Source organism: Taurulus bubalis (genome assembly GCF_910589615.1).
Source record: "Taurulus bubalis genome assembly, chromosome: 2".
Lineage (NCBI taxonomy): Eukaryota > Metazoa > Chordata > Actinopteri > Perciformes > Cottidae > Taurulus > Taurulus bubalis.
The window spans coordinates 29,312,637-29,326,279 of NC_136590.1; the positions used below are offsets into that span (position 1 = coordinate 29,312,637).

General features: G+C 39.6%; 1 protein-coding gene across 1 annotated transcript in view; it reads left to right on the plus strand.

Moving 5' to 3' along the window:
* Window positions 1-7,545: 7,545 nt before the first annotated feature.
* The window catches only part of gabrg2 (gamma-aminobutyric acid type A receptor subunit gamma2), a gene marked incomplete at its 3' end in the record, with an annotated part of 50,527 nt that continues 44,429 nt past the window's right edge, over window positions 7,546-13,643 (plus strand). The window contains exon 1 of the mRNA XM_079235894.1: window positions 7,546-7,884. Coding sequence (XP_079092020.1) covers window positions 7,766-7,884 — 119 coding nt within the window. The 5' untranslated portion in view covers window positions 7,546-7,765. The remainder of the gene's footprint in view (window positions 7,885-13,643) is intronic.

Genomic DNA, 13,643 nt, shown 5'->3' on the forward strand with positions numbered 1-13,643 from the left:
GGCTCCCGGTGCGGCCGGCGCCCGGCCCGGCCGACTGTCACTGGCCGGCTGTCACTGGCCTCACCCCGCCCCTCTTTTCTTTTTTCTCCGCAGAGTTAAAACATTAAAATATGCTTAAATAAAGCAACAAAACAATTACACAAACACACGATTATAAACGTATTTGTAATACGTCAAACACAAACATAAAAACAATAAAACAAAAATACGTGTATAATCAAAGTATACGTGTATAATCAACGTATGTGTAATACGTCAAACACAAACATAATCAGGGAGGAGATACGTTTCTGATCAAACGTAATTGGGAATGCGTATTAGTTCTGGGGGAACGTAATTTTTAGGAGACAGGGTTGGTTAGGCAGTCACTTTGTAGGTAATCTCTACAAACAGATTCTGCAAATTAATCCAGACTGTCGGCAAACAGAACAGAAAATATTTTGGCATCAAAAGCGTTCTGGTTTCCATTTAAAGTCTGCATGTCGTCAAAGTAGTATTGACCAATCATGTTTTAGGAGGCTTTGGTTGCATGCAGGTTATCAGTCCATGTGGAGAGCAAAGAGGTCAAACAAATTGTCCGAGATGAAATTTCTGAACTCATCAACTGAATGAAGTTTAAAACCAGCTCAACTATGAAATAATCTGACCGTAGACTATCAGCTCCTATTTAGCTGATAGCCAATACATTCCCAGATTGCTTGAAGGTTCAGACATTTCATATCTACTGGTTGAAATTGTATTCTTGTATTGAAGGCATTATATCATCCATATTATCCACATTGTTCCCACAGTTATAGTCCACTCAAGTCATCATATGCCCTCTCATCTGCAGAGGCACAGCCTTTCGCCACCATCTGGAGTCCGTTTTGATATCGACATTTTTTTAATTATATATATGTATATATGATATAAATCTGTATTGCCTTCAGAATCAGTTGCCCTGCTGCTTTCTTAAAGACTCCGGTGACATGCTCTCCAACCAAAGGGATGTTGAATGTATAGTGGCAGGCAGAGTAAATGCACTAAATGGCTACTTTTTTAGTGCGGTGCTTTGGATGCCATTCGATAAACAGAGACAAGAGTTTTAAGCTGAGGATCGATGTGATGGTGAAGTGTTTCGGAGGGACTGTCCAATTAGTGACAACGGCTGCTGGCGGCCTGTCGTCTTTTTGGCACACGCATCAAGTTACATTAGAGCTTTTTTATTAGCTGTGATCAATGTAAAAACAGGCCAACAACAAGTTTTTAGGGAAAACATCTATGATGAATGGTGGATGGCAGACCATTAGTGTTCTTCTGATGACAAAGTGGGGCTCTGGCTACAAAAAAGGCAATTGGAAATGGAGAGTCCATCATGAAGGTGAAAATACCAGCAACACTTGCAATTTTATTTTGGTAAAGAAGGTGGTGCTGAAAAGCATTTATATTTCACTGAAAAGTTATTCCCCAAAGCACTAAAAGCATTGCTGGAATTTCCATGGCATTAGCATTCTGCCAGGGGATGGCAACTGTTGTGTAATGATAGGGAGATCTACTTATGCTAGAATAATGTATCATATGTATGTACATCCCAAAGCAGATACATATTTTGGCATGTGTGGAAGCATTTCTGTGATGCAGTTTTCTGACGCTTCAGTTACTTTTCCTCACAAAGAGGCTTTAAAAAAAAAGGAGACAAATTTCGGAGGGTTCAATGCAGAACTAGTCACAAAAAAAGCGTATTGCACTATCTCTCTGCTTTAACTTACTTGGCAGTGTAACTTGCACCACTCTCCTATTTTGGCATTTTCTCCATCATATGTAATCTGTAGTATCTGCATCAGTGACTTCGGGCTCAATTGTGGTTTGTGCTTGATAAAGCCGTGACCCTGAAGAGAACACAAAAGCCTCAGAAATAATACCAGAGCTGAAAGCAGAAACTCCCTGTGATCTACCTTTGGGAGTGGAGATTATACCTGCTTAACGTCAAGCAGACCAAATACAATATAAAGAGGCCGTGAAATCAGCCAGCTAAATTCCCACCCCTCATCACAGTGGAGAGGTTAGATGCTGGCAGGCACCTCCAAGCCACAGTGCAGGGGCATGTGTGCATGCCTCATGGAAATCAGACAACTGAGCTTGATTGTTACAGGCTTAGAGCAAATCCTTATGGTTAGTTCAATCCATATACAATGGATGGTTTACTGAATCAAAACAATGTAGATAGAGCCAGATACTTTGGCTTTTTGAACTTTCTTTCAACTGTGAAAACAAAATTGAAAACTCAAATGGAACCAAAGATTTGATATATATTTCATCACTTGGCCGATGAACTCTCACTTTCATTATTCTACTCCCATTGTGATGTCAAGGCCATTTTTCCTATTCAAATGGGGTAGCCTTGATTGGGAAAACACTGTTCTAGATTTATTTATTAATTTGCGCAGTGTTGGAGGCATTGTTCAGCTGTAAATATGTTGACTTAATGGTCTAAAATATTTATTTTTATGTTACCTGAGACAAACTTTAAAAAGCTGTCATGGTGTTAGACCATTGTAAACATTACTATTTCTGTTAAAACGGCTTCAAAACCCTCAAAATATAGATCGGCCTACATTAGTTTGACTGTCAGTTAGATTGCATTTCATTGGCAGGTTCCTGTGGAAAATGTATTGTCTACAATCTATAATTCATTGCTTTTTACTACGGCATCCTGCCCAACTGCATATTACCCTTGGTCTTATAAATATCAATCATTCATCACACAGTCCACATAGTTTACCAGGTTAAATGCAAACAGTGTGAGGGTAAACGCTTGTTTAGTCATGCCATTCTGACAGAGAGGTGATTGATTTGGTGGTTTTGGCCCCCTTCAGGTGGACAGATGTAAGAGCCCACAAGTCTGAAACAGTTCACACCCTCTGCAGCTGCCTTTCCACAGCGAGTGGGCTGTTGGCATCACATATCAAGCATATTCTAGCGGTATTGTCCCCCATGGTGATGACGTGGTTGTTATTCAACTACGAACCTCCAGGCTCTGAAATGAAGCATGAGCATTTGAAAACAAATGCCCTTAAAAATGGTATTGGGGAGGGGGGCTAGTAGTAGCATAGCAAGCCATGTTTGTGACCACAGAGTTGTGTATTGGGAACAGCCAACAGGAAAAGTGAATGAAACACATGTTCCTCTCATATGCAGTTAGCATTATGGGTCAAGGTGGTAAACTCCACTCGGTTATTCCTGTAATCATATTGTGTTTCTAGTTGACATGAATAATAAAGTAAGCTTGAAGGTAAAAACAAACTGCATCAAATCAAGAGATGCAGAGCTGTTACTCTTAATGGAGGCCCTCATTAAATCAGCAGAGAGCATCAAATGACTCAGCATGGCATGTTGTTGGATGAAGAAGGAATTTCTAAATGGGGTGAAATTAGATTTTTAAAGAAAGTCGCGCCATACAACAGGCATGGGATATAAAAGGCTAGAGTGTTAATTGGACTGAAGATGAGCAAGGTGGAATTCAGTCTGGTAGCATTTCAGATGTGATTTAAAAAATGTTGTAACATCAGACCACAGAGAGTGCTTTCTCATGTTCATGTCCGAAAGCTCTCAGTGAGGAGGGATGTGTTTGCACATTTGCTGTGTTTAATAAACAGACCAACTGACCTCAGCTTCAGTGCTTTCTATTTTATTTCTTGTCACCGCTGCAGCAGAATCTTTCAAAAGCTTCAAAAGTCGTTGTGCTTTTCTTCTACTGTTTTTATTTATTTTTTATTTGGATGTTACATCACAGTAGTCTGAATGCCAGACCAATATTCTCATATCCAATAGTGCTTACAGTGGATCATTCTGCTCCCACAGCTTGATGCTAACCAAGTGGGGCTGTGACAGCATATGTGTGGGTTGTAGAACTGGAATGATAGTGGAACTGGGCATCTGTGTGTTCAATGGTGCCATTATAGAAGACTATACCTCCCCCAGCTCTTATCTAAAGATGACACAACATATCATCATAGCCAGACTCACACATGCACCCTGTCTGCAGAAAGAATAGGAGCCATGAGAGATGAACTCATTATTTATTTTCTTTTTTGACGCAGACATGTCACAAAACTAAGCCTTCACATGCCAATACTGTCACTGCACACAATGTACCCAATCATTTTGATTACCGAGATGAAAACCATGGGTGCTTTATAACAGGCTGGTTTTATATATCCATCCATCCATCCATCCATCCATCCATCCATGCATATATATATATATATATATATATATATATATATATATATATATATATATATATATATATATATATATATATATATATTATGCTCCATTGTATATTGCATGCACTTCACAATGACACTAAAGCCAGTTTAACTTACTACAGATAGTTGGATCAGGTTGGTGTATGTATGTGTCTGTATAACACTAATTCCACATTTAAGCCAAGGGCCTAATACAAAAATATGGGTAAATGCCAGTAAAGGTAACTACATCCATGGGGATGCTCCAATTTGGTTCAAATTTCTGCTGTGACTATTGGACCAAGTGGATCTAACCTGACATCTCTCATTCTCTCTCCCTCTTTCTCTCTCTGTTAGTGTGTGTGTGTGTGTGTGTGTGTGTGTGTGTGTGTGTGTGTGTGTGTGTGTGTGTGTGTGTGTGTGTGTGTGTGTGTGTGTAAGGGTAAATTAGTGAGGTAGATTCTGCGGAGGATATTAACTGGCTGCCTTGTATCATCAAAATAAATGTTGGGTATAAGCCATATAGATTCAAATTAAACATATAGGAACATGCTGTAATATCAATAGAAAAGCCTTTACCTCCGCACAGATCCTTCCAATCTAATTATAACTCACTCTGTGAAGGTCTACCACGAACATCCACATTAATTAATCGTAACAATTTACTAGCCCCTCGGTATATTAGCATTCTTCTACTGGCCTAAACAGAATCACAAAGTTTAGATTTCAATTTCAATTTATTTTTTTTATAATTGAAAGATATATCTATTTTATAGTTTAATTGTTTTGCACAGAGCAACAGAACGCATGGGCTGCTGATTGTTAAGGGTCTGCTCACAATCACATTTCACCTTCTTTATGGAATCGAGAGCCGGTTAAACTATATGACGAGGCCTTCTAGCTGGTCATTCAGTGTAACCATTACATGTGCTGTGATTGGTCAATGGTACTGCGGCAGTAGGTGGCGGTAATGCACCTTTTGGTAGTGCTTTACGGTGCGCCGCGATCAGTTGTTAAACTAAACAGCAGGCGTGGGTGCCACTGCTATACAGGGATGTCAAATTGAAAATAAATTGCATGCGAGGGCAACAGCTCATACTGGAAGTGCACACAAATCATAAAACAGACAAACCAACAAGATTAAATTAAACAAGTGTGTTTCAAGTATTATTGTCATATTTATTGAAAATGTCAAAACATGACCCATAATACTATCTTGATTTCCTTGTTTGGCTTGTGAAACCTGCAGTAAGAGATCTTTTGAGGTACACTTTGGCCAGCTAATGCACACTACACACTGGTTATAGGAATATATTAAATATGACAAGACGTCCTCTCTTCATTTATCCTGTTTATGGGAGTGGCTGCTGGTTCACTCTCTTTTGAGGAGTGCTGCATGTCGGATGAAGCATCTGTCAATTTTCTAAAGATGATTAACCTACGCGGAGCCTCACTTGCCACAAATAAACACATGATGGTTATTTCAAATCAGACACAGCTCATCTTCCATGTGTGTCACACTGAGGCGGCGACAATCAACTTTGATTGCCACAGTCGAATTTGAATAACTAATGTTTAAAACGGAACCCAGATAATGGCCGGTTGTCATTCTGAGTGAATGAGTTCATTGGGGCTCAAGCGTATGAAAAAACGTTTTTCCATGGCTGTCACCTCGTGAGACCATAACAAAGTGAGAATGCAGCATGTATAACGCCTGTATGCCCATGGAATAAATGTTCAGAGGGGAATTTGGGCAAATACACCATGACGAGACGATGACTCTGCTTGTAACTGCTTGTTTCTACTGCGCCTGCCGCTTTCCTTGGTGCTCATTTTTCACAGTTTACAATCATTCTGGAAAGTTGTGTGTGACCTATGTCGTTGTTGTTCTTCTAATCTTTCAGTGAAAATAACAATAAAGGAGACGCGTAGCTCCGAGGAAAGCAAACTTGAAAATGGAAACGTGGTCGACGTGTCCTTGGTTCAGTCGAAACAGAAGACAGAACAATGCTGCTAAAGACACATGATCTGCTTTGCTCTTGTCATTTGCATCACACACACAGTCCTAACAAGCACCAAATGTAATCTTTGCATTTTTATGTGTCATTTATTTATCCTGTTTTTATTTGTTCTCACCCTAGAAATGTGTGGATATATATATATATATATATATATATATATATATATATATATATATATATATATATATATATATATATATATAGAGAGAGAGAGAGAGAGAGAGAGAGAGAGAGAGTGAGAGAGAGAGAGAGGATTGCAAACAGTACTATCAAAGTTATTTATGAGACAGTGTGGGATTGGCTATCATTTGGTGTTTCAGATTATAAAGACATGTTTTTTTTTCTCAAACATCCCCTCAAGGAGTCCTTGGAAAGAATTTACACCCCACCAAAGCAGGAGCATTAGCATACTTATATAAGGATATTAAAATGGGTGAGAGCACCCTACAAAGGACTATGAAAACCTCAAAAATGCTTTTTCTAGATTTTATTTTTTTTTATATCAAAAGACTTGGAAAAGCACATATATCATTAAAGAAATGCATAGACGTACTATGGCAAAAGCTACTTAACCAATCAATTAAAGTAAAAAATAAACATCACAGTAAACTCAAAGTAAAATCAGCTCCTTTTTAGTGTCCTTTGATTTGAGCAGCAGCAAACTGACGGAAGCTGTCCTTGGTGCTGAATGGTGGGTTGTTATACAGATGGAAACTAATAGAGCTATCCAAGGTGCTGAAAGCGTGACTGGACTCAGGGCTGCGGCTCATTTAGGATTTTAAATAGATGTGTATGGCATAAAGGGAAACACATACACACACACACACACACACACACACACACACACACACACACACACACACACACACACACACACACACACCAAGGGCCCCAGGATGTTACCTAACAAATTGTGTCACATATATGCAGCATAATAATAATAAATATATATGTGTGTGTGTATACTGTATATGTGGAGTCTTTACATGGTATGCACCAATTGTGTGCTAGCAGTAATACATAAAACTACCATTGTTTTCCCCTGTAGCACCAAGCTAAGTGTTTTTTTACCCTAGTCAGTGCAGCCCTGCTTCCGCTTGGTGAAACCACGCATGTGTTGATCCGTGCTGCAGCAACGTGCATCAGTTCCTCTCTGACCCCAGTGTTAATCTGCATTCAGACTGAGGCTCCTCTGTTTTTTTTTCGGCTGCTCGATGTTAGAATAGCATATTACAGGGGGGTTCGCCGTCTGTGGCCGTTTGTTTAAGGGCCCTGCTAGACTGAAGATTCGCCAAAAGACACGAAAAAAAAAAGAAGAAAAAAAAAAGAAACAAGCGACGCGAAATCAAGCTTTCTACTTGCATCGATTATTGTTTTGGCTGATTTTCACTTCACCGCGCGTCCGCCTCGGGTCTAGATTTGTAGACCCGCTGCCGCTAACGTGCGTAATGTATCGTAGAGAGGAAACACAGTAAATAGACGGACACGTCCATCTGCAATAAAGAGGAAACGAAGATGGTGCTGATGATGGCTCCGCCGAATTTTGCCTCCAAATGCCCGACAGCAATGGCGAAGCCTTCCCTCCCCCTGAAGCTGTTTCTCTGGGTGTTTATTGCCGTTAATCTTCCTACAAGGTAAGCCGTCGACGTCGTTATGTTTGCTCTCGAATCCGCGATTCTGTGTCGGCTTTGTTGGGTTCCGTGTGTCTTATTTTAACAACACGTAATTTTGTTTGCGTTGCATCCCATCTAATGCCGACACAACCCTGCTTTTGGTGGTCGATCCTGGGCGATTAGGTAGCTGAGGGGAATCTAATTTGATGAGGAATACAACCGAGGCATGTTGCGCATAGATCACATGTTTAATCGTGGTTCGACATGGGAGTGTGATATACATTTTTTTAGATACCTATAGCGACGCATGCATCGCATTACTGGGAGAATTTGTGTCTTCTTTTTACAGAAAACGAAAGCGACGAACAGCTACAGTCTGACTTAAATAATCGGATGTGGAAATCAGATGATTTAATACCGTGCATTCTGCAGTTAAACGTGTCTTGGAAGAGGCCAGTAGCTCTCACAATCTGTCCAGCGTTAGAAATAGCATAGTGGCAGGCTAATTTGCTGGGAGCTAAGGCTACATATAGTCCCTGCTAAGCTGTCTTTGAAGGATCAGGTCTATTCTAAGAGCCAGAGAGCCTCGTTTTAAACGCAGGTGTTGGATGTGGCAGAACTCGAACATCTTTATGCAAACAGTCGTTTGGAATGGAGTGTAGATGAGGGTATGATTCATCTCACGTATTTGAAATACAAATAAAAAACATTTCAAAATGGCAGACAATCACACAGAGAACACACAGAAAGGCACAATAAGGACAAGGATAACACATATGGAGTCATCCTTATCTTGAACACACGCACGCACGCACGCACAGACACACACACACACACACACACACACAGACACACACACACACACACACACACACACACACACACACACATGCTTTCGTCTTCTTGTGCTGCTCGAGGCTGAGAAAAGGAGGCAGATAAATCGGACGACGTTCAATCGGCGTCATGTTGATCGCAAACCTCAGGGCCCCTGGCCCTGGTGCCCAGGCTTTGTTATCGGGCCTGTGCATTTCTAATTGTGTGCACAAGTTAATGTTCACGACAGGCTTGAGTAAACACTACACCAGGCCCAATTGCATGACTCCAACAATTGAGATATATCTGCAGGTTATACATTTTATCAGTGATCGATACATAATTGAACTGGCATGTGACATGTTGATGCTTCTTAGATAATCACACCAAGGCAAAATGATAACTCTATATATGTGAACACCTGTACAGATATAACAAATGTGTCTAAAGCTAGTTCCCGCCCCCCATCACAGCAAGATATATTATCTTTCAAATAGTCCATATACAAGTCCACTGCATTGTAAAGACAGCTAATTGCTCGGTAAATTGCATGCAACGCTATTTGTGATTATTGTATGAGACCTCTTGCATAAGGTGTCTCTCAAGGCCTCATTGTGACTCATTGAAAATGACTATGTGCAGTGATGTCTGATTGCATCGCCATACGTGAACCCCTAATGCAAAGTCCTCCCTCATGTAGAAGTAGATATGTATCAACAAATGTATTGTTCCTTCAGTCAATAACTAGGCTCCAGATGTAGACATAGGGTCTGCTGGGAGATTTAGTAAAACCTGATAGCATGGCCATCGCAGGAGGAAGTGATGTCACAGTGAGGAAGTGCTCTGCTCAGGGTTTTGTTTTCCATTATGCCAAGTGATGTTTACTGTTTGGTGAACGCAATTTAGGTTTCAGTGGATATTCATCATATGATCAAAATTTTGGACCCACTGCAATTTGCTTTTGTATACATTTTGTATTTTCTGTTTGTATCTGTTTTCTAACCATAACTGTACCCAAACTTATTTGAATACATGTATATTCTCCATGGATCAATACAAGCCTATATTGGTTAGATGGACACGGATAAACACATGTGACATTACAGTAAATCAGATTTCAGGGTTGTCGTTCAAAATTCCAATAAGACATGCTCGTTTTTATTAGTGTCATTGAAGTCACATTAACTGTCAATGCATCACATTTGATATACACAATAATAATGTATACATCTTCCTCTCATGCCTGTCAAAAATAATAATACAGTTCTTATAATCTGTCATATAGGAACAATATAAAGCTTAGTAGGTCCACCAGAGTAATACTGATCGTTAACAACATATCTTTTTCCCATTTCAAGTGAAGAATAATCCTCAATATGGCATAGCTTCTCTAAATCTGTCAGGGTTTTATAACATCACTTCACAATATATCTTTGATGTGAACATGTTGTGTTGTGAATTTAACTCTATCCCTCATCACCTAAGATGTAAATGTTGTAAAGCTCATGTTGTGTCAATGCAAGCAAGGCGGGGATCCAATAAGGTAACAAAAGCACCTCCATGTAATGTAGTTTTGGCTCAAGAGAAACAACAACAGATACCTAACGAGCAACATAAACACCCACACAGTTATCTATAGTTGGCATAATTGTATAAAACAAATAATGACAAAGTAAATAAAATGAAATATTCCGTTTTCTTTTTTTTTTACATGAGATTTCCGGGTCTACATGGTAAAATGAGTTTGCTAGCAAGAAAATGCTATGGACATAATACAAAATAAATGAAGATGGCCCACGGAAATCTCAACTGATGAAAATAACTATAGATTTTAAGTATTCTTTTGAGTGTATTATACATTGTGACCAATTTCATGAGACATTTTGTGCCAATTTAATGAATTAAACCCTGAGTCTGCCACTTGTAGCATTCCAGTTATGCAAAACCCAGTTATACTTGGTTATTAGTAAATGCTCTTCCATCCTTTGTATTATGCTCGATCAAGCACTCACACACTATCTGCTTCTTGTCACCACTTGGAAAGGGTTGAGATGTATAATGTTGACAAACATAATGACTAGTTGATGTACCTTTTACCGTTTCTACCCATCCATTTGAAAGGACAGTGGAAGATGACTATTCTCATAGCTGCCTCTTGTTTACAATTTAGTCGTATTAATCGCCTCGGAGCATTAAGGTCAGAGTGGTTTCAGATTCCCGGGATAGAGTTTGGTGAATTAATAACAGTGGTTATTACTCACTTTTACTCAGCCCAGTAAACAGATCCACATGGAACCTGAAGAAGAGTCATGGATATTGGGACACAACGTGCCTTTTGTTATTTCTGAGTGTCCGATTTAAAGTATTCACCCATTTTCACTATGGCTTTCTCTAGTTCTACCTTTTATTCTAAGAGATCCTGTGGATAAATATAGATCTACTACTTTTACTCCGAAAGGGTTTGTGCGTTTCTATTTTAAGGACCCAGGTACACAGAAGGTGAATAAGGATACTAGAGTAGAGAGAGAGAGAGAGAGAGAGAGAGAGAGAGAGAGAGAGAGAGAGAGAGAGAGAGAGAGAGAGAGTGTGTTCAAACTAGAACACTGAGGTTTGGTTTCCCTACACGGTCATGTATATGGCCTAATTTGTATACATGGAAGAGTTTATTACTAACCAGTCGATGTTGTATGAGAATTTGGCTCACTGTATCCTCACTCATATGAAGCAAACCGAAAGGTCACCCCACCCAGAGTTGGACCCTGCCATCACTTCCTTTATGATTGCCATGTATTTCATTATATATTTTTCATATTTCAACATTAGACAGGATCTTCATTATTTATTCATATTTAATGTTGCTGCTGTTGACATCTTTTCTTTTCCAAACCTCACATTTATATTATCTATGGTAATACAGATTGGCCCTTCTAACTTGATACACCACCTTGCCAACAAATTGGCCTAATCTGCCTTACTTGATTGCTGAAAGAAACAAGTCAACCTTGCATGCCAACATTCACTTATTTATGGGATTCTGAGTTTAGCCTGTAATTACACTTATTCTCACTACCTGAGGTCAGTTATAAGTAAGTAAGCAAGCAGATTGACGGTCCAGGTTTTTTTTTTTTATTCTTGATGTGAGTACCAAAAAAGCAGATGCTATTCTTTTGCAAATTAACAGCATGATCTATTAATCAGAAGCACATACATCATTTTTAAAGTGAATTATGAAAAAAAAAAGTGGCCAGCTCAACGTGTTGTATTGTTTTATTAATGGCAGAGCTTGTGGGAGGAGGGTTGTGCTGTAGCAACGTCTGACGTGCACAAGTGTTTTATTGTGTTGTTGCCATAGGTGCAGCACCAATTTCATGCTGGTTGATAATTAGCACAAGGGTTCATTAGATTTGGTTCCTTTATTAGGTACAGTATAAAACATGCAAAGATGATAGCTCAAGGGAACCGCATGTGTGTGCTAATGGTCGACACAGAGTTGTTTCTCTAGCTGGTATTGCTGTCATTACCCTACTTAGACCAGCTCATGAATGTACAAAACTGCAGATGCTCGGGCGCTTCACTGCTGCTTTTACATGGAAACCTGAGACGTGATTTTAAATGAGAGGTGTTTTGACAGCTCCACATCGAGCTGTTGAGAGTGTTTATTGATGATGGCTCCACATGTGAAGGGGTAGAATGTATTAAAATATCAGACTGCCCTCAAACAGAGTTGGTGTGAACACAACATGTGACTCCAGTCCTCTCCATCATTACATACGCAGCTGCGAACATGCACATGCATGAAAAAAAAAACGCATTAACGGCACGCACACCTAACATGCGCTACAGCAGACCTCTCTGTGGATCCTCAGGTATCGCATTAGTAGGCAAAACCTCAGATCTGCCTGAAGTGGAGAACACATGGCTCTTCCTTTGATCTGTTTGTCTTTGGAGTGTTTCCATATGCACAAAGTTACTCTGCGAGAGGAATACAGCAACCTTAAAAGCCCCCAAAAAAGCTTTCAAGTTCTTACACCCTTCTCTGCCCTGTTTATCGAGCTGTCTATACATCTCATCTGTCAGTGCCAGGGACAGATGCTCCCTGCATATATATTTTATGATATCCAGTTACCCACATCTAAAAGATTACACCTGAGAAAAAATATGAAAATTTCATGTTTTAGCCACTGGTATGGTGGTGTAGATGGATAGCACTTAATGCAGTCTAAGGAAGAATGCTGGTCAAAACAGTATTCCCTGCACCCAGTCTAAGAACACGAGAAAGCTATCAGAGCCTCTATCCTTGTGCTTTACCATTGAAACTGTCTTTTTTTCATTTTCATCATTAATGGTTCTTTATTATTTCATTCAGAAGTCTCTTTTTCCTCTCATTGCTCTTACACTTTGCTGAAAGCTGTTCAATCTCTTCCTTGCTGTTGGCTGATTCTTCAAACTCTATGCTCTCTCATATGCGTTTTAGTTATCAGTGTGTTCTGTCATCTGAGGCACAACCTCCATGTAATTAGTGTAGTAGGCATCTCATTAATGCATATGCATACAGGGAGGATCACACAAATAGTAGGAGATATAAACCGTGAGGTTGTTTGAAAATCCCATCGGAGACCAAACCTTTTCAGACATATAATTTACCGAGATCCTACTTGTGTCTGGGAGAGCAGGAACAACATTTACAGCCCAGCCGTGGTGGTATTTGTGGTAAGGGGCTCTTGAGACATCATTATCGTTTCAGTTTGAAATGTCTGAGGTGAGGAAGTAAACTTAGGAAAATTGGCTTGTGTTCTCCAGCTCTCACATAAGCTTGTGGGGCCCTAAAAACCTATTTACACTTCGGTAAACACTTCTGCCGTCAAGCTACCCAACTTTCCCGTATTAGAATTCTTTCACCAAGTTGGAAATTGAAGGAGAGCATTTGCTGTTTTTTTTGTTTTTTTTAAACAATGTATTTATTGATT